Source organism: Cercospora kikuchii (assembly GCF_019650295.1).
Source record: "Cercospora kikuchii DNA, contig_00003, whole genome shotgun sequence".
NCBI classification, from domain to species: domain Eukaryota; kingdom Fungi; phylum Ascomycota; class Dothideomycetes; order Mycosphaerellales; family Mycosphaerellaceae; genus Cercospora; species Cercospora kikuchii.
In genome coordinates this window covers 4,098,913-4,119,056 of record NW_025408584.1, presented here as the reverse complement: position 1 = coordinate 4,119,056, position 20,144 = coordinate 4,098,913, and the positions used below count along the sequence as shown (strand labels likewise).

At 54.7% G+C, this 20,144-nt stretch overlaps 7 protein-coding genes across 7 annotated transcripts; 4 read left to right on the top strand and 3 right to left on the bottom strand.

Moving 5' to 3' along the window:
- Window positions 1-209: 209 nt before the first annotated feature.
- CKM354_000599400 (uncharacterized protein) lies at window positions 210-2,366 on the top strand (the record flags this gene model as incomplete). The annotated part of the gene is made up of 1 exon (XM_044801287.1): window positions 210-2,366. One exon carries the CDS (start codon window positions 210-212, stop codon window positions 2,364-2,366), a length of 2,157 nt encoding a protein of 718 aa, XP_044657222.1.
- Window positions 2,367-2,904: 538 nt separating this feature from the next.
- Window positions 2,905-3,834, bottom strand: CKM354_000599300 (uncharacterized protein; the record flags this gene model as incomplete). The annotated part of the gene is made up of 1 exon (XM_044801286.1): window positions 2,905-3,834. The coding sequence occupies one exon, from the start codon at window positions 3,832-3,834 to the stop codon at window positions 2,905-2,907; it is 930 nt and encodes a 309-aa protein (XP_044657221.1).
- Window positions 3,835-4,836: 1,002 nt separating this feature from the next.
- CKM354_000599200 (uncharacterized protein) lies at window positions 4,837-7,962 on the top strand (the record flags this gene model as incomplete). The annotated part of the gene is made up of 2 exons (XM_044801285.1): window positions 4,837-4,968; window positions 5,083-7,962. 2 exons carry the CDS (start codon window positions 4,837-4,839, stop codon window positions 7,960-7,962), a joined length of 3,012 nt encoding a protein of 1,003 aa, XP_044657220.1.
- A 983-nt stretch (window positions 7,963-8,945) lies between these two features.
- On the top strand, window positions 8,946-12,054 carry CKM354_000599100 (uncharacterized protein; the record flags this gene model as incomplete). Its single annotated transcript, XM_044801284.1, has 3 exons — window positions 8,946-9,511; window positions 9,582-10,628; window positions 11,007-12,054. 3 exons carry the CDS (start codon window positions 8,946-8,948, stop codon window positions 12,052-12,054), a joined length of 2,661 nt encoding a protein of 886 aa, XP_044657219.1.
- A 724-nt stretch (window positions 12,055-12,778) lies between these two features.
- Window positions 12,779-15,436, top strand: CKM354_000599000 (uncharacterized protein; the record flags this gene model as incomplete). Its single annotated transcript, XM_044801283.1, has 2 exons — window positions 12,779-13,002; window positions 13,060-15,436. The coding sequence occupies 2 exons, from the start codon at window positions 12,779-12,781 to the stop codon at window positions 15,434-15,436; spliced, it is 2,601 nt and encodes an 866-aa protein (XP_044657218.1).
- A 459-nt stretch (window positions 15,437-15,895) lies between these two features.
- On the bottom strand, window positions 15,896-16,424 carry CKM354_000598900 (uncharacterized protein; the record flags this gene model as incomplete). The annotated part of the gene is made up of 3 exons (XM_044801282.1): window positions 15,896-16,028; window positions 16,107-16,242; window positions 16,325-16,424. The coding sequence occupies 3 exons, from the start codon at window positions 16,422-16,424 to the stop codon at window positions 15,896-15,898; spliced, it is 369 nt and encodes a 122-aa protein (XP_044657217.1).
- A 581-nt stretch (window positions 16,425-17,005) lies between these two features.
- On the bottom strand, window positions 17,006-19,039 carry CKM354_000598800 (uncharacterized protein; the record flags this gene model as incomplete). Its single annotated transcript, XM_044801281.1, has 1 exon — window positions 17,006-19,039. One exon carries the CDS (start codon window positions 19,037-19,039, stop codon window positions 17,006-17,008), a length of 2,034 nt encoding a protein of 677 aa, XP_044657216.1.
- Window positions 19,040-20,144: the final 1,105 nt, after the last annotated feature.

The window sequence follows — 20,144 nt, the reverse complement described above, 5'->3', positions numbered from 1 at the left end:
TGGCAGCAGGTGCGCATGCTGATGAGATGACCTGCTCGCGGCTTCTCATCACTGCGCGCTTTCCGACTTCCACCTAGTCAACCACCGTTGCGGTTTTGCTCTGGATTGCCACACGGATACCTTCAAACGCTTGCGCCGTCCCGCAGAGACCTGTTGCGACCTCACCCTAGCCGCTCCTTACGCTGCGAGAGTCGTGGCTAGCTTGCAGCATGGCCGCTGGACGTTCTCTCAAATCGCTTGTGAGTCGGCGGAGACGCGGGGATGAAGAGGGCGAGGACGATGAGGGGCCAGTCATGGTGGAGGACTCGCAAAGCGAAGGCTCGGTGTTGACCGACCTGGACGACGACGAAGCGGACGCGAGCAGCATGGCGCAATCGAGCGCGGTGGGGGGAGGGGCGGACCCGGCGCAAGGCGAGGGCGTCAAGGCAGCAGCGAAGAAAAAGGCAAGGAAGCGGCCTGCAAAGAAACAGAGCAAAGAGACGGGCCCCGCTGTGGCCGATCCGCAGCTTCCAGCACAGCCTGCGTTCAAGCCGGCAGCAGATACGGAAGCCATGCTGAATGGGATGGACGTTGTTGGACAGACTGGTCAACAGGTCGTCGACTTTGAGAGCGCTGGTCGCAACGGAAATGTCAGTACGGACAACGCAGTTTCGGCGCCGGTTATCGTATCCACAGACAGGAGAACAGACTCGCCAGCTAATCGCCAAAGAAGAGAGCATGAGGAGTACAAGAAAAAACGTGACGCGGACCCATCCTTCATACCGAATCGCGGCAACTTCTTCATGCACGACACGAGAGCCAGTTTTGGGCAAAGCAACCTGCCATTTCGAGGGGCGTGGGCAGGTAGAGGCCGTGGAAGAGGAGCAAGCAACGCACCAGGACCATTTCCGCTGGCGAACAACGCAATCCAGCAAGAGAAGGTGGCCGAAGGCCCGTGGAAGCACGACCTGCACGATACTATCAACGAAGAGCCAAACACGACGAAGCAAAGTGAAATCTCGAGTGATCAAGCAGAGTCCGCGCGCATTTTCCCGAAAGCTGGCACATATCAAAGCAGTCATAATGGGCCACATGCAAAGATCTCATTCTCAAGCACTACATTGGTCGGCAAAGTTCAGATTCGTGTGTACCTCCCAAACATGAAAGCCCCAATCACCTTTTCTGAGGTGCCATGGAAGCAGTATACACGCCTACCGGATCATCGACCACCTCTCCGCCGTGATAAACCCGTGCGCATCTCGATACCGGAGCACGTGCAGCGCTACATCTTCCCATCATCGGAGCGGTCGTTCATCTTCATCCCACGTCAAATGAGACCGAATCAACGTGGCTACGGTGGAGATAGATACCAGCGCAGTATCGGTGGCGTTGGCTATTCCAGCAGAAGGACCAGCATGTACGGCGGCAGCGTCTACGCTGGGAGCATTGCCCCCAGTCGCCGGTCTTCTTTCGCCAGTGTTGCGCGAGAGAATGCTTTCTCTCCTGTGGGCTCGTATGTGGGCATGCCACCGACTCGACCGGTGGTCAGACTTCCACATGGCTCGCAGTCACACTTCTCGGCCGCAAGTACACCAATGGGTCCTCTTTCCGGCCACCACACCCCTACTGGCGTCCACATGCATACGTTTCCTCCGCCAGCTCAGCCACAATTCCAAGGAACTCCTACAACGACGGTGCACCAGCCTAGACCACAAAAGGCCATCTCAGTCACTGGAATCGAATCGCCTGCCATGCTCTCGCAAGCTAATGGCCCATCGGAGCAGCAGCCTTTTGCCAATCAACTGCCTGCGCATATGCATGAGCCGCCGCCATTGCCCCCGCCCTACTTTTCGCCCCGACAGCAATTCTCTTATCCGCCCCAGCACTCGGGCACTCCGCTTTCTGGCATTCCGGAACAAGCTATGCATGCTCCTCCCTTCCAACCCATGATGCCTTATGCGCCGGCACCGTACTATGCGCCATACCCACCTCAACAACAAGGCTATTACTACCCACCTGGGCCCAATGGATTCAACTCTATGCCAATGTACATGCCCCCGCAACAAAATTACGCGATGTCGCCTCCTTCGGCGCCTCCGCATCCGCCCGAGCAATCCACACCTCAGCAGCAACCCGCACAGCCATTGGCGAGCGAACAACAATCATCTGGAATGGTGGCTCATGAGAGCAATGGCATGGTATTCTATATGCCAGCGTCTGAGGCACCTAGCCAAACTCAAGGCGAGAGCTATCAACCTGCGGAAAGCTTTGTCCCATCGTACGCAATGCCGGGCCTTCCACCTCCTACTCCCGCACCTGAGTCGACATATTACTACCCTCCTCAGATGCCCATGCCGAACTACTACCCACCACAAGCTCAGCAATAGTGAGGCGACTTGCATGGTACGGACCGTTCGCGTCGGTGTGCTTAACGCAAGTACGATGACCTCCTGATTGAGAACACCTCTGTTTTTGATCCTCTTTATTATTGATATTCTGTGTTTTGTCGGCCTATCAGGCGCTGTCTGGGAAACTAGCAAGCATGGCGTTTTGTGTGTCGGTATGGCCGGCGTTGAAATGAGGGAAAAGATGGATGGTCTTTTTGGTAGTCTAGTAGGAGGTATCACACCCTCGTCTGCGAAATGCAAAGCTTTTCACGTTTCATTTTGCTGCGATTGGCGAGAGGAAGAATAAACAAGTGACGGCTATGAGTGTAGCGTGGAGGGAGCTGTGGTGTGGGAATGAGGAATGGTCGTTGATATAGCTTGCTTATAGCTTGGTATTCGCGATTGCAGACGTTTGCCCCTTCTCATGCTGTTCTACTTTCTCTTTTGAAAGTGCGATGATTGAACTCAATTGCTGAGCGTGTTGCATCCGCTACAAGCAACTCTTCCAGCGATCCTTACGCCTCACACTTCATCTATCTCATCTTGTGAGACTGTGGTCACTGACAGTGCGCTTTTTTGTAGAGGACGACTCCTTCAACTGTCTCTTCCTCTCGTACCAAGCGCCAATCTCCCGCTTAACAGCTTCCAAGCACTCCTTCTTTCTATATCGCTCCATGTCAGGCCAACCATGCTCGTAAAACACCGGCTGTATGCACGCAATAAGCCTCGGATCTTCAACCTCCGTATCACAAATTCTGTACTCGTCAAATGGAATATAGTTCAGCCTCCGAAGTTGATCCTTTAATACCTCGAAGAAATCTGATATCTTCCATACCATTGACGACGTTCGCCAATCCCTTTCGATTTCTGGATAATCTTCCTCGTCGATGATGACCATTTCACAGACCAGATCATCATCTCTGCAGATAGTGTCTGGACAATGGAGCCAGTAGATATTACCCTCAATTGTATCAAGGAGAAACTTCGGATCCTCTGGTGTATTATCAGCAAGTCCAATAACATGTGGCGGCACTTCCCCTGGGTTGCTCTCATGTATGAATTTAGTTTCGGTCGTGAATCTCACATCTTCCGCTGGGAAGCCTTTATTGATAGCATTAGCCAGGGAGTTCCAATTTGCCCACACACATCCTGGCGAGCCGTGAACTTCATGGTTGGTGTCTTGTTTGATGTAAGGTAATTCGCGAAGCAGAGCATACACTTCTTCTGTTTTGCCTAAAGCCTGTATCGTGGTAGGAGTGATTTCCGGCCACCCACCTTCGGGAGGCTCTTCGATGCGGGATGGGTCCATGAACATGCTCGTTAAGAATTTGTAGTAATCTCTGACTGCCTCGACTGTGTCTTCTCGTGAGTAGTTGCTGTGCTCTTCTTGTTCTTGTTCGTCTTCTTCGGCTTCGTCCTCTTCTCCTTCCACGTATGTGACGTATCCTTCATCGTTGTCTTCTTCCATCTTTGTTCTGTGTTCGTGAAAATTAGTAGCGGACGCTGTAGATAATAAAATATGAAGACAAGTCCAGGCAGCGAAACTTTGTTTTACTGTTGCACGACTGTGCCGCAACTCCTCTGGTTATGGAACGGCTTCCTATCTTGCCAAGAAACTTTGTCACTGCCATACACTAAGCCTCGGAGTCTTGGTGTCTGCTCGCTGGCGTTGTGCTATGGTTGCCATACGTGGTGAAACATGTTCGAAGTGGACAAGATTGGGTAACTTTCAACACCAACGTATTGAGAGGTACCATGGACTTTTTGCTAGAAGACCATGTATCGCAGTAGAAATCTGCAAGCCTATTTCATCAGAGGCTACTGGTGTTTTGATAGCAAGCAGTATCTTGGTGTGATGGAGTGGACGACGTTAGAGGGGGTCTAAGAGTGAAACGCGATGATGATCGTCCAAGCCGTTACTTTTTCCGCACTGTTATCGGCTTATCGCACGCAGCTATGCCTAGCGTGTTTACCGGACATGGCGGAGTGAATGGGAAGGACGAACTCGCACATGCAAACACAAGTAGTTGGTGAATCAGCTCGCAGTGCACACGAGGTTCTTTTGCCTCCTTCTCGTTGCTTCGAGGCGTGCTTATACAATCGTCAAGACAGTGCTCACTAGCTTTGTGCCACAACCGGTCAAGCTCGCAACTCGTGATCGACTCCACTTTCCGCCCCGGATTCACGCATCAGCTCTGGCTGCCTGCACGCCTCGTCTTGCCTCTCTCCTCTCCATCACCTCCGCCAGCACTGCTCCAACAACACCTCGCCCACCTGCAAACAACGAGCGGAGCAGGTTCTCCCTCCCTCCCGTCTGCCTCTCGACTTCCTCCAGCTGCTTCTCGCCGTTTCGAGTCGACGCTCGGCCGGCGCCCGCCAGCAAACGTCATCACCGCCCTTCCAAACACAGCTACCATCATCCGCACCCTCCGACCTCGACACATCCACGACCTACATCCGCGCCGCCAACATGGCATCAACACACAACAGCAGCGCCGTGTCGCAGGACACGCTCATCACTATCAAGATCAGCGTCAACGAGCAGCTCAAGAAGCTGAAGCTGCCGCTGCGTGATCTGGGCGCCTCCGTGCTGCCGGACAAGGTATGCTCTCGCTCCCCCACCCCGTGCGACACCCGGGCGGCCTCAGCCCACAGCTGAACAACGGCGACCTGGCCATCGAGATCCGAACAATGTGCTGACTCCACCGTGCTACAGCTTCGCCATGTGCTCGACATCAAGCCCGAGCAGCACGTCGTGCTCGAGCGCTTCTCCGACTCCGCCGGCGGCTACATCACCCTCGACCAGAGCAATCCTCAAGTCTTCAAGACACTGATCCGTGCAGCCAAGGCCAAGGGCAAGCTGCGCCTGAAGGCCACCGTGAGCCCCCTCGAGACTCCACAAGAAAAGGAAGCAGTTGAAGTCAAGGTGGCTCCGAAGCAGATGGATCCAGTCATTGTGCGTAGCTCAATGCAACCGGCACAGGTGCTCCGCAGCATCCGCTCACAACCAACTCAGGCTCCACAGCCACGCGAGTCCGTGTCTCTGGATCAGCGGTCCGTTGGCAGCGGTATCTTCCAATTCCGCGATGCCTTGAACAGCCAACAGACGCTCGTTGGCAACGAAGCTCCAGTGCCACGACCATTCCTCGATCAGTCCGCTTTCTTGAACCATTTGGCAGCTCCAGCTATGCCTCAGAAGCTGCCTCTTCGTCCACGCGAATCAGTCGACTCGGCCAAGCGACCCCACCGCGACGACTACTCGGTCTATTGCAACATCTGTGGTGTCGCTACCCCCGATGTTCACTACCACTGCAGTATCTGTGACGATGGCGACTATGACCTATGTCAAGGCTGCGTGGACAGCGGCAATGCTTGCCCAGGCGAGGGTCACTGGTTGATCAAGCGCTTCTCCAAGAATGGCGCGTACGTCAACAGCACCACTACACGACTTCCAACTCCAGAATCAAATGCCGCTCCGGAGGTCGTCGTCGAGCAGAAGAAGGAAATGCCGGGCACATTCACAGATGATGTCAAAACGATTGCCGTGGAGACACGCATGCCAACACGCACCTGCAACAATTGCGTGATCGTGCTTCCAGAACGCGAATTCGTTACTTGCGTTGCGTGTGAGGACTTCGATCTTTGCATCCAGTGCCACGTCGCCGACAAGCACGGTCATCACCCAGCCCACGCCTTCGAAGCTTCGACCGGTGAGACTATGCTGCCCCTGGCATCTCAGACCAAGTTGGCCCCAGGCCGCAACGTCCGACACAACGCTATCTGCGATGGCTGCGACAAGACTATCTACGGTGTCCGCCACAAGTGCCTAAACTGCCCTGACTGGGACTACTGCAATGATTGCGTTGGCAATGCATCGCTCAATCACCCATCGCATCGCTTTGCGGCGCTGTACCAACCCATTGCTGACCAGAGCCCCAATGTGGTGCGCCACTTCGGCATCTACTGCGATGGACCTCTGTGCAGCAAGAAGCAAGAGCCATCCTTCATCATCGGTGTTCGCTACAAGTGCACCATCTGCCACGACACGGATTTCTGTGCCTCTTGCGAAGCTCTCCCCGGTAATCACCACAACCGCACTCACCCACTCATCAAGCTCAAGACTCCCGTCCGCCACGTCAGTGTCTCTACCGAGAATGAGAACCAGGGCGGTCACGTTCGCGTCATGGGAGACCGCGGTGCTACATCACTCAACGCTCCAGTCACTGCACCATCTCCAGTTCAGACTGTTGCTGAAATTAAGCCTACTGAGGTCAAGAAGGAGGCAGAGCCAATCATCATCCCCGTCAAGAAGTATGAGGCTCCTGCAGCTCCGCTCGTTCAGCTCAAGTCGGACCTGCCATCGTCTCTGCTAGACGCACGCTTTGTGCGCGACACCATCGCCGATGGCACAGTGGTTGAGCCTGAGACTCGCTTCACACAAGTTTGGACCTTGAGGAACCCCGGTCCTTTCGCTTGGCCAAGTGGATGCAGCGTACGCTACGTGGGTGGCGACAACATGCTCAACGTTGACAACAGCCATCCAGCTTCTGTTGCAGCTATCAACGAGGCCACTGAGAGCAACGTCGTTGGCCGCGAGGTCGGCGTCGGAGAGGAGGTCGCCTTCAAGGTTGTCATGAAGGCTCCTGTCCGTGAAGGCAAGAGCATCAGCTACTGGCGTGTCAAGGCTGCCGATGGTACTCCCTTCGGTAACCGTCTGTGGTGCGACATTGAGGTCAAGAAGGCCGAGCAGAAGGTGGTGCCTGCTGTACCAGTGGCGCCAATGGTTCCACGCATGCCCATTCGTGGTCAATGTGGCACTCGCGCTACTGTGCCACTGTCACTGCGTGGTCACCCACCAATGCCGTCAGAGCAGCCACCCGCGTACAACAGCATGGACGGTATGAACCTCTCTGCCCGTCTCGCCGTCATGCGCGAGCAGCAGAAGCAGCGTCGCGAGCAGATGCTAGCCGCACTCAATGCTCAGCGTGAGCAGCTCGTGTCTCAAGGCTTCAAGCGTGAGGATATGCCAGGCTGGGCTGGTCAGAGCAACCCGCAGATGGGCAAGGATGCCCTGCGACAGCGCGTAGCTCACATCAAGGCGAACATTCAGAAGACTCGTGACGAGCGTGAGAGACTGCAAGCCGAGCACGCGAGATACGAAGCCGCGGCTGCCGAGAAGAAGGCGGAGGAGCAGACTGCCAAGGTCAAGCAGCTCGTTCAGGACATCGCCGAGCAGGCGGAGGCTGAGGTTCAGGCCGAGCTCGAGCGCAGCCAGATGGTCTTCCCTAAGCTTGACAAGGAGAGCCCAGCAAGCAGCACCTACGAGTCGGCCACGAGTAGCTCGCACAAGGGCAAGGCTGCATACGTTGAGAACGAAGACGGCGAGGTGGAGCGTTCTGCTACTCCAGCTCAGGCTTCGGCCCCAGCTCCTGTTGTCACTTCGCCTTCCTTTGCTGGAGATGACTTCGTCGACATTGACGACGATTTGGAGGTTCTGAGCGCCAACGATGAGGACAGCGAAGATGATGGCTTCTTGACCGACGAGGAGTACGACATTCTCGATGCTTCTGACCACGAGACTGTTGCTTCCCGCTAGGTGGACATCGCTCCCCTGCGCGCAGACTGACACATTACGAATCACACAAGAAGCGAAGACGAGCAAAAGCCTCCTTGCGCTACCTTTTTAAGCAGAAATTGACACGCAAATTGTTTCATGGGTTTAGGGTTGGGACGGAAACGGACATGGCGAAGGTGGCGCAACGGTGCTGGGGTTGGACACAGTACTCTTGCTCCGACGTGCTACTACGTGCTTGTACTCTAATAGGACAGTAACGAATTCTCATACGATTTGTTGTACACTTCTCGTCTCAGATCTTGTAAGAAGTGCATGTTGTGGCAGTTGTGACAGCTTCGGTGCACAACCTTTCGTCCCTCCCTGGTGACAGCCGTCTCGGGTTCCAGGCAAAGTATCCTTTGCACAACTTTCAATGCCACAACATCAACATGTCGTCACGGCATTCTCAGCGCACTGCTGACCGGAGTCAAGGAGGTCGCGGCAAAAGGTAATAAGGCGTTGGTACCGAACTCAATGGCTTGCAACGGTATCTTCCCAACCCATTTTGTGTCCACTGCTCCTCCATCAATGACGATACAGAACTAAAGTCAGAAGGGAGTGTAGGGCAAATGGAAGGCTTTGCGGATCACGCGGAGTACATTAAGACTGGAAGTTGAGGCCCTATGCTCGGAGGCAGCTGCATACCAGTGCAGTCGCCTCCTGTGCCCGATCCACTGCGTTGCTGCAAGGGCGAGTGTCCAAGAAAGTACATGTAATCTAGAACTGAGAAACTCCCTATCTTGCACAGCAAATGCCGTGCTCCGCAGCTCAGTTGCAGCAGGCGGTCACAACTGAAGAAGAGGCAAGTTCAATTTGCGCTCATGTTCAGATACGGCAGTCACTGCTTGGGTCACAGCAGCTTCTGTTTATGCCTTCCCCTTTCCGACCCGTAGGCGCTTGATGCAGCGAACCCGTTTTTCCAGCTTCTTCTTCGAACCATCTCATCATTCTACCTTTTCTACAAAATGAGACTGCTGCTGGTGGCTTTGGCCACAGTTTTGACTGTGGCTCTCGCGAGAAGAGATCCGACCAAATGGAACAGGAACGAGGTACCGCGTCAATTGGCAAGGCAAGCACTCAATTCTAGCCCTCCAGACTACGGAAACTCTTCTTCATCCAGAACCCCGATCATCGAGCAAACCGAAGCAGTCAAGAAATTCATAGTAAACGGCACCTCCATCCCAGAAGTCGACTTCGACATCGGCGAATCCTACGCCGGTCTGATGCCCATCGGTCCCGAGCAGGATGTCAGCGAGCTATACTTCTGGTTCTTCCCTTCTCTGAATCCGGATGCCGGTGACGAGATTCTGATTTGGTTGAATGGAGGTCCGGGTTGCTCTTCGTTGGAAGGACTGCTTCAAGAGAACGGGCCATTTTTATGGCAATTTGGCACTTTTAAGCCGGTGAAAAATCCATGGACTTGGGTGAACCTAACGAATGTCGTTTGGGTTGAGCAGCCTGCTGGGACGGGGTTCAGTACACAAGGTGGGACGCCGCCTGCGCGAGATCAGATTGAGGTTGCGAAGCAGTTGTTAGTGTTTCCTCGGCGAAGATGGAGCCATTTGTTTCGCGAGTGTCTGTTGATGCTGACAATGGTTTAGCTTGGGTTTCTGGAAGAACTTTGTGGACACATTCGGCTTGCAGGATCGCAAAGTCTTCATCACGGGGGAGAGCTACGCAGGCTACTACGTGCCGTACATCGCCGATGCCATGCACAACGAGACGAACAGGGAATACTACAATGTCGAAGGAATCATGATCTATGACCCCGTCCTCACCGACAACGTGGTCCACGGAGACATCCCCGCCGTGCCGTTCGTGGATCAATGGAGCGGGCTCTTCAACTTGAACGAGAGCTTCATGGAAGATCTTTACGAACGCCACGAAGCCTGCGGATACCAAAAGTTCATCGAGGAAGCATACGTATTTCCGCCGAAAGGTCCGCTGCCCACAGCTCCACATCTAGATCAGAGGAACGTTAGCTGCCGACTTGCCGCCGATGTGGTAAGTGCAGTTCTGTTAGTCAATCCATGCTGGGACATTTACCACGTCGCCACCACTTGCCCGCTTCTCTGGGATGTCCTTGGATTTCCAGGTACCCTCGACTACATCCCCCAAGGCGCGGACATCTATTTCGACCGCGAAGACGTGAAAAAGGCGATTAATGCACCTGACCGCGAATGGTCCGAATGCGTGGACAATGTCTTGAGACCAGACAACAGTGTGCCTTCGGCACAGAGTGTTCTCCCGCGCGTCATCGAGAAGAACAAGAGGACCATCGTCGCTCATGCTGAGCTTGACTTCGTCGTGCTCAAGAATGGCAGCATCATCGCCATGCAGAATATGACTTGGAACGGTGCTCAAGGTTTCTCGAAGGCGCCTGAGGAATGGAATAAGTTCTTCGTACCCTATCATCCGAGAACGAGCTTGAGTACTTTGGCCGGCGCAGGATACTATGGATCATGGTATACGGAGCGTGGGTTGACTTTCGCGACGATTGATCTCAGCGGCCATATGGTGCCTCAGTATGCTCCAGCGGCTGCGTACAGGCATGTCGAGTTTTTGCTTGGGCGAATTCCGGACTTGGGCGAGATCAGTGACTTCACGACGCAGAAGGAAGATTGGGGAAATGATAACGCGACCATGAGGTATTTGTAGGAGGTAGAAAGCACTCTTGGACTTGCAGTATTTGATGGAGTTCATGTGGCGGGGCGAGACAGCTCCCACTTTTGTCGCGTGTCACGAAACGCGAAAATGACACGAATTTCAGCTTCCACTTCTTTCACGCCGCCACTTCCTCATATGGAGGGAAAGCGCTTCGCTCTTGCTGTTCAAGCAGAAACCAAACGACCTGATTCTGACCACAAGCCATCATGCGAGATCACGTCGACTGCAACACTATAGCATTGCACGATTACGGCTGATACTATGCCGCCAACGGTAAGCTCATCAGCCATCACTTCTGTGAACAGCTACTGAATTTGAGCACAGACACCGTCACCGCATCGATTTCTTCCTGGCCGTAGGCACAGGTCACCTGCGAAGGAGAACAACAAGACCTCAAGTCTAGGAAGCTCACGAGGCGATGGATTCGACATACCATCACACAGGCCAGCACCGAAAGCTAGCCAATTTCACGCAAAATCTACACCAAAGAATAGAGGAGATGGGTTCGATGGATCGACTATCAAGGCCAAGCCAGCCTCAAGTCAGTTCGCGCCGACTCCTCGCTTCAACTCTGGACGACCAGCTCCACCTTCTCGCCTTGCCAGTAATGAGCTGTCGGCTGAGCAAGACTTTGCCCAGGCGCTGAGGAGTCCTGCGAAAGTTGCAGACGAGGTCGTCGATACAAGTTCGCAAGGACAGGCTGATGACGATGAGATGCTAGACCATGAGGAGGAAGCCGCAGTGCCAAGTACGGAAGGGGGTCACGAGCAGCGACAATGGACGCAGGATTTGCCTCACTCCCCGAAGCGTCGCAGAATAGACGACCTGTCCGCCAGTTTCCAGGCTGCCTTAGATACCCCGGCCAGATCTACGATGTTTAAGCATCCGACCACGCCGGCGTCGGCTCTGCGTGCCGGGCCTCAACAGTTCTCTCGCGCATCAAGCCTTGCTAGCTCGAGTGCTGACGACAGCACTGCTGCTCGAAGACCTGCTTTTCTGCGATCCTCTCTCGCTCCGCCCGAGAACTTCGAACCTGTTCCTGAAGCTTTCTCCCCGCATCGACGGGGCGAGAAGTTCGTGCCGGGTGGCATGGCGGCCACGTTACAGCAGTGGGTCATTGAAGCTGGTCAAGCTGCAGCACATAGTAGGCGAGGTCAAGGTTATCTTCAAGGCGAGAATTATGTGCATCGTGTCAAGGTTGCGTCTGTTGCTGGTCATGGGCCGATTCTGGTGGAAGGGAGACATCAAGATGAGAGTGAAGCTCGAGTATTACTGATCATGGATGGGAAGCGTGCTTCGCGAAATATGTTTCCGGACAGCATCGTTGGTATCCGAGCACCTTGCTGGGAAGTGGAGCTTGAAGGACGCAACTGGATTGTAGGTGTGGATTGGAAGGCGTTGGCGTGAGGCTGAGCCATTGTACGAGCAGGTGTGCAGGCATTTATGCTCGAGCCAGGATATCATGATCACAATTCGCAGACGGGGAAGCAAGCTCCTCGCAAGGATTTCCAGGCAGGCAGATTCAGGAACCGAGTTTACTGCGCATTGCGTTGCGTAAACAATGCCAAGCCTCGTTGCAAATAGATGCTAGCGGCTGGCCCGAGACATCGATGATGCTCTAGAAGGTGTGCACACCTTCTGCGGAGATTCGAAGAACATGTTTGACCATCGCCGGCAAGACATGTGTCGCAACAGCGTGCCACAGACGAATGACAGATGGAGGACAGGCGGTTGGGCGCGTTGTGCGGAACTGCAGGGATGGAGACGGCCCCGGCGCGTCGTACCAGCCACCGCGGGCGTGTTTGACAGCCACATTGCTGCAGCTATCTCGACCTTACCACTCTTTCCTCACTCTCCTTGCGCATACCCGCTCTGCATCTCATGTCCAAGTGTGCCTTGTGAGACAATAATCCACCTCGCGTGCTGTCCAACGTCGCTCGTTCCAGATCACACCGATTACCGTTCACTCCTGTCAGCAATGTGCTCGGATTAGAGTTGCCGTCTCCAAGCCACCGTTGCGTCAGTCAACAAAACACAGCCTTGCCAGCAACACGCTCGTTCGCACACACTCGACACTACACACATTGCCCTCGCAAGCTGTGGCATTCATTTGTACACGGTGGCGGTCGATATGGGCACGAGAATGGCTTCCAATGGCCCCCACGCAGCGGGCATCTTTGCCGACATGACGGTCGATGGCCCGGAGATTGGAACTCTGGTACTTGTGGTGGATCGAGGCAAGAACCTGCCGAACAGAAAGACGATGGGAAAGCAAAATCCGTACTGCGCTGCAAGATTGGGAAAAGAGGCACGAAAGACGGAAGTGGATAAGAGAGGAGGGCAGACGCCGCGATGGTAGGTCGATCAGTTCGGGACTGTGGACTCGAGCAAGGCTGACAGAGAACAATGTAGGGACCAGGAGCTACGATTTACCGTTCACGACTCGCCGGATTACTACAAGCTAAAAATCTCCGTGTTCAATGAAGATAAGAAAACCGATTTGATCGGAGAAGCGTGGGTTGAGCTGGAACACATCATCACACCAGGAGGTGGAAAAGGCGATCTCTGGCAAGGCCTGACATGCAAAGGCAAATACGCTGGCGAACTGCGCTTGGAGCTTACATACTACGATTCACGAGAAAAAGCCGAGCCGAAGCAAGAGACCATCTCCATGGCAGACGAGCTGAGACAACAGTATGGAACACTGAACCCAAAGGTCAAGAGGAGACCTCTACCCAGCAATCCTAATGCGCCAGCCACGACCGACGTGGTGATACCGGACCGGCCTCTACCAGGCCGAGCAAAGCATGGTCCTCGAGATTTCCAGGTCGCTGGACGAATGGCGTCAGCTCCTTCAACAACGAAGACATTCAACTATCCGCAATCAGAGTCGACGTTGTTTGGGCAGAAGGGTGTGCAGGCCCTTTCACAAAGCACTTCGCCCGCGCCTCAGTCTCAACCAGAGCCTTCGACGAACCAGCATTACGAGGAATATGAGCGGAACCCGGAGCCCGAGGTGTACGATCCATATGCAGCAGGACCAGCGCAGCCTGACTTCTTGCCGCAATTGGATCCAAGCGGACGACAGCGTGGTTCAATGCCTCCTCAGGCTCGCTACGAGCAACAGCAATGGCCTCAACATCAACCACAAGCATATCCTCGGCCGCTGAGCCACGCTGGAATCCCACATTCGCACTCTGCGCCGGCGGTGCCTGGTGCGCATCAAATGGATCCACAGGCATATGGCGACAGCTATCAGCTTCGAACGGACTACCCTGAGCCAATTCCCGATGTCGACTATCAGTATCAGCAAGTTGCAGTTGCCCGCCAGAGAAGACATGATGTGCCGCCTGGGTGGCAGGAAGAGTTCAGTGGGGCGAATGCTGACATGCACGCATACGTTGAGGAAGACGTGGAGTCTTCGCCGCCACCTCCTCCGCCTATGCACAGTCGCAGTGCACCGGTAGTGCCCCAGTACGAGCCACATCACAACTCCTCTCCCATGGCTCGCTATGGCGCAACACCACCGTCTTCACGACAGCCCTACGTGCCCAATGCATCGCGTTTGCAAAGCATTGAGCGTGATTATGGCCCTCAGCAAACCCCTCCAAGTCACGGCCGACCACGAAGAGGCGAGTCTTTTGACGAATACGGGGGCTACTCCCCGTACCAGAGCAGTCATCATTCGACGCCCAATCTGTCGTCGCCCGTCGGCCAGCAGAGTCCCTCGCCATATGCTAGAACATCTCCGTACGGCAGACAAGCACCCGGGCGCAACAGTATTGCAGAACCTTATGGAACACCCTCGCGACAGCCACACCCCCTATCTCAAGAAGTTTCGAGAGCGAGAAGTCCCAATCCATATGGAACTCCTGAGCACCAAATCTCGTACAACCACTACGACCAGGGTCAAGATGGCTCAGTTCCGATGATCAAGCCTCGAGCGATATCTCCCGCGCCTCCGCCTTCAAAGCCAGCTTCGGCATCACGAAGTCCGTATAGCTTACAGTTTCCTGTGCGGGCGTTTGAGTCGTCAGATGCAAGCCCACTGTCAACTTCTGCTGCGAAGGTCAAGGCTGCGACGTTGCCACGAAAGTCGGTTTCACCACGGCCATCAATGTCAGGCGGTGCCTCCTCACCAGCGCCTTTCTCACCGGATGACTTTGGGGCACACAATCCGGCTACTCCGACAAATGATCCAGCGTCACGCAATGGGCCTATTGTGGGTTGGCATGGTCAAGAGATTGATCCCTCCGATCATCTTCCTGTGGATTCTTGGGCGCCGGAGCCTGTCAAGAAAACGCCTACGAAGACTTACGGGCTCGGCCGAGAGAAGGAATTCGGGCCTCGAAGCCTTTCCAAGGATACTGTCATCAATGTCCGCATGAAGCCCGGGACCAATATTCCAGAGCAACAAGCCAGACCTGCCACCTCGAGCAACAAGATTCGCGGTGTGCTGAAGAAGGCTCAACCACAGGCTCCTCGATACGCTTCTGAGCCGCCGATGGAGCTGCCCAGACATCACGACAACTACTCTTCTGTTCCGGATCCTTACGAACAACAGCAACAGCAGTTTTCTCGATCATACCGTGAGGGTAGTCCTGCAGCTTATGGGCCTCCTTCGATCCCGCCTAAAGTCCCGCTGTCGCACTCGCCTGGAGGAGCATATACTGAAGATGCGCTTTCGAGAGAAATCTCTAGCATTGATATCGGAGGGAGTCGGACACGGACTTCTGGGACGGCCTTTGTGCCTGTGAGAAGTCATAGGGACCGCAACAGTTATTATTGATTGATGCATGATGGAACGAATCTTGAAATTGTCTTTGTATAAAATGAGTAGAGCACTGGGCACTGGGCACTGGGTTTGCATGTGACGCTGGCGTTGGGTTGGCTATGGCATGGCATGACGGTTTTTGCATGTGCATTTGCATTGTGATACGCCAGGTTGATGCTTTGTGGCATTGATGAGAAGAGATGTAGATGGAACGAATGATGTATCATCAATCACTCATGAGGAAACAAAGAACTCCACTGTCGTCGAAACGTTTCCGCTGCCTCATGTGAACGAGACATTGTTCGCCAGACTGAGCAAGATTGTGAGGTGTATCATGTGCCATTTTCGTCTGAATCTCTTATTCAAGTCATGATCACGTCAAGACATAGTCTCTCATGAGGAATTCTTTTATTGTTTCGTTGTATCCCAACACCTTCTTCTTCAATTCTTTTCGAGCCAGAGACAGAGATCACCTCAAGGCCTCCTCGTCTCCCCACCCTGCCTCACATTCTCCCGAATATCATTATCTCCGCCTCGGTTCGCCGCGTCAATCGCCGCTTTATCTTCTGGTCCACCGGGTCCTTCGAAATCTTTGGCTTTGGTTGGCCTAATCACAGGAACGTTAGAGATATTCTCTTCATCTGTTGACGCTTTCTTGTGAGATAGATGAGAGTGTAAGACTTACTGTCCCGTCTCCTTGTTAATACTTCCACCCTCATCAAGAGGAATTTCACGGTTGTCTCCTGCACCTTGACCACCGATTTTGACGGTTGCGCCGGGGAATTTGGTTTCCACGTTTTCGTTTACGCCGGACTCGTTGACTACTCATCATTTGATCGTGTCAGTACGGTCGCGGAGTAACAGCATGGGCAGGATGTTAGGTTTTGCTGGGTGACTTCTCACCTGAATCACTAGCATTCTTCGTATTACCCTTCGCTTCCTGCGAATTGAGGTCACGCTCAGCCTGCTTTGCGATCTCCAATGGGTCTTGAGATTGAGACATTGTAGTCGTAGTAGCTGTTTCTGGTGACTGGTGAACCGGATTGGAAGTACGGCTGAGTTTTCTGGTATGGGAGCCGAAGAACGGAGCAATTTTGGCGGTGGTTGATGTGGGAAGTTTTGGAAAAGTGTAGAATGAGTCGAAGATGGTCAAGAGAGTATATAGTCCTTTGCAATGACTTCTAAAGAAAAGTGGTGCTTGAAGGTCTCTGTGGTGGGTTAATGATGAAGCTCATTGATACATGATGTCATGGTGATGGTTGTCGTGAGGGCGATGGTCGATGAATCGTCATGCAGGTACCAAAAGTCATTGCTCACCATTTGTCGCGTGCTTCTGCTGTCATCGTTTCCACTGTTCTGTCGTGTTGGCGGGGAGGATGGTGTTGCTTACTTGAAGGGTTGGACGAATGTTGGACTGACGTGCTAGAAATTCTGTTCTGTATACACTGTCGTTGACATCGCTTGGCGTTGTTGCTCAAGCCTATAAACTTTGTAGCGTTATGTACTGTTTGCCCATGGTATCTCGTGTAACTCCGGACGCCTTGCTATGTCGTTATCAAAAATATTAAGCAGCAGTTGTTCATATTAGTCGTAGAGTTCTCGTTCACTCGCGACACCTTCGAAGGAGAAGCGCTTGTGTTTCGTCTCGTCACGAGCTTCAGCACTTTCTCCTGTGTTGATTACATCCTCCGGGTTGATCCGTCGTGGCTCCCGTTGCCCTTCTCGGGGACCTTTAGGCGTCGTGGGTGTTGTCGATACAATGCCATTGTAGACTTGCTCACGATACTGTAGAGCTTCCTTCTCGCTCAGGGCTTTCCCGTCCTTCTCACGTATCGCGGGCATATCGCCTGGCATTTCATAGACGTGGCGCTCCCGGCTGTCAGCTTCGCTGACCGTCTCCGATATTGGCGAGAAGAGAGCGCCACTTTGAGAACTTGAGTAAGTGCCATCCCCAAAACCGGGAGTGGTGGGTGTGGAGAGTCCCGCGACGCTCATCACATATCCAGGACTGGATGGATGCACAGACGTCGGTGTCCGAGGTGCTGCACCGTGTGAGGATAGCAAGCGCTTGTTGTCGTTGTAGGCTGACGCGGACGTTCCGTCTAGTTCTGCCTTCCGGTATTCACTCCCGCTCCTCGTAACCTCAACTTGAGTGCCACTGTTCGAATCGGAATCGAGTTTCTCATTTGCAGCCTCTCTGGCTGCCGCTGTGCGTCTCCTTCGCCGGGCCCAGAACAGCAACAGGATTCCGACCAAGGCAACTGCTGCCACGGCGCCAACAGAAACGCCAGCGATAGCGCCAGTGGACAAGCTGGATGAGGCCCCATCATCACCGCCCGATGGGAGTCTATCCGACTTGATACTTGGAATGATGGGCACCAGGTGCTGCTGTGGAGACTGGGTCCACAGCACTTGCGAGACATTAAACGTCGCCGACTCCCAGTCTACAGCAAGATAGGCCTCCTGCAGAAAGGCGCGGCCCAGAGTGTACTGGGTGTCGTTCTGGGCGCGCTGCAGTGGGAAGTAGCGCGTGTTGTTGACCAGACCCTTGTAAGGTGGCTTCGCAGTGAGGTCGAAAGATGCATATGGAAGGGTGATCTTGACTGTGGGTTCAGTGAAAGGGTTTTGTGACAGAGTAAATGTCACGCTCGCGTTTCGCTCCAGCAATGCATCATGGAGAGTCTCATTCACCAGGTAGAGATTGGTAGTGTTGTCGTATACGATGCCGAACTCGAGCTCGAAGGCCTCGCACGCATCGACCGGCAGCCATATCTCGGGCACGGTGCTGTCAATGTACGCATACACTGGGCTGGGAAGAAGCTCCGTGGCGATGGGTGAGGAGTCCGTATCTGAGGGAGTCGCGACCGAAGTGATGGCCACGAGAAGGTCGCGTTCGTTGTCGGCAGCGAAGGTGAAGACGAGGTCGTTCTCCACGAAGCGGGAAGTGTCGTAGCCGCCAAGGGTGAGGGAGGCAAGAACACCGGTGAAGCGATATCTCGCACCGGCGGTATAGCCAAATGACAGGCTGGGAATGTGTTTCTGCTCCTTCAGCAGGGTCATGTAGCTGGGCGAGCCATTGTCGAAGGAGGTGAAGTTGGTGGGCTTGGGATTCACGCCAAACACGCCGAGATAAAAGTCCTCGACGGCGAAGCCTCCCACGGTGGTGTTGAGCAGCGTCGGCCCGCCCTCGCCCTGTCCTCCCAGACCGATGGTGTCGTAGCCGTAGATGGCATTGCCTCCATAGCCCAGGTTCTTCTGGATCCACAGGTCGTAGATGCCCTTTTCCTCCCACGTCGACGACTCGTTGCTTTGGAAGATCCAGCCGCGCGACTCGGCGCAGGCTTCGTAGTCTGCGGCCGCCTCACAGCCCTGCGGCAGGACTACCCACGTCTGATATGAGGCCGTCGACACCAGCGTGCGCACAAACTGCTGCGGCGTGCCGACGCGCAGGGTGAAGGACGACCACTCGCCGTCAATGCCATCCCAGTTCTGGTCGGGCGTGAAGGCGATGGGCGCCGGTGTCGATGCGACTTCCTCGTCGGCGCGTTCGTGGAGTGCAAAGGCAATGGCCCGGAGCGCGTGAGGCAGGAGCAGCAGGTTCCTGAGGAAGCAGCCCATGGCCGCAGCGGCATCGGCAGTCGGTCGGGTTGTCGTCTCTTCTCACTCTGACTCCAGGCATCCGCGCGCTGCAGAGTCGCTCATCCACGCTGCGTGTGCATGTGCTGCGGCATACCGACGACGACGGATGACAACAACGACGACAGCAGCATCGCCCAAGGGACGACCGTCGAATACGGATGGCTCAGCCCTCGCCGCAACCCGATCGTCTCGCGGCAGTCCCACGGTGCCGCCCAACGACGTTGCTTGGCCCAGCGGGACGCCAAGCGCGATCCGCCGATGCGAGCTTGCGAGTAGCAGCTGCAGCACGCACCGCACCGCACTGCACTGCACTGCACTATACTACGGTGTGCGGCGCGCACAGCGATAGGTGGGTGGACATGTCGCCGCGTGGCAGGAGAGCGATCGTGAGGCTACGCGTGCCTCCCACTGAGCTGTCGATGGCAGACGAACGCGACGCTGCCATGCAATGCACTGCACCGTGCTGCCGTAACATGCCCTACGCGAAACGCGAGGGATTCCTTCCAACACTGAAGCGACGCGAGAACCTTGCGCGCTGACATCGTTCGGCGCGGCGACACACGCTTCTGGCATGCCTTCGCCGCGACATCGACTGCCCTCACCAGCCACGCCGGCTTGCGGGCACCCGAAGCATGTCTTCTCGCCAACGCCGCCCAGCCCAGCTTCGTTGTCACCACTCCCGCCCAGCACACGCTCCTTCGCCCGCCCCGACCTCTCGCCTACATCCTCCATGTCCTTCGACGAGTTGACTGCAGAGCTGCAGGTGCTTACAGAGCCCGAGGATTTCCAGATCACAAACTTCGCTACCGTTGCTGTGGCAGAACCCTTGCTGTGCAAGACTCGTGAGCATGTGTGCAGAATCAAGAACGAGACCGCTAATGCAGTGCCACCGGCCCGCGTTTCCAATTGTAGACCTTTTCAATTGCCTTTCTCGACCTGCGAGGGAGTACAAAGCCCTCACACCTTCATGCAGCACGCGCAAAAAATCCCAATAGAGCCGTGTCGACGCAAGGGAAGCACGAACAGAGAGCTCGCTGTTCTTGTCAGAACGTCGGCTTCTCCGCTCGGAATCATCTGCGCCAAC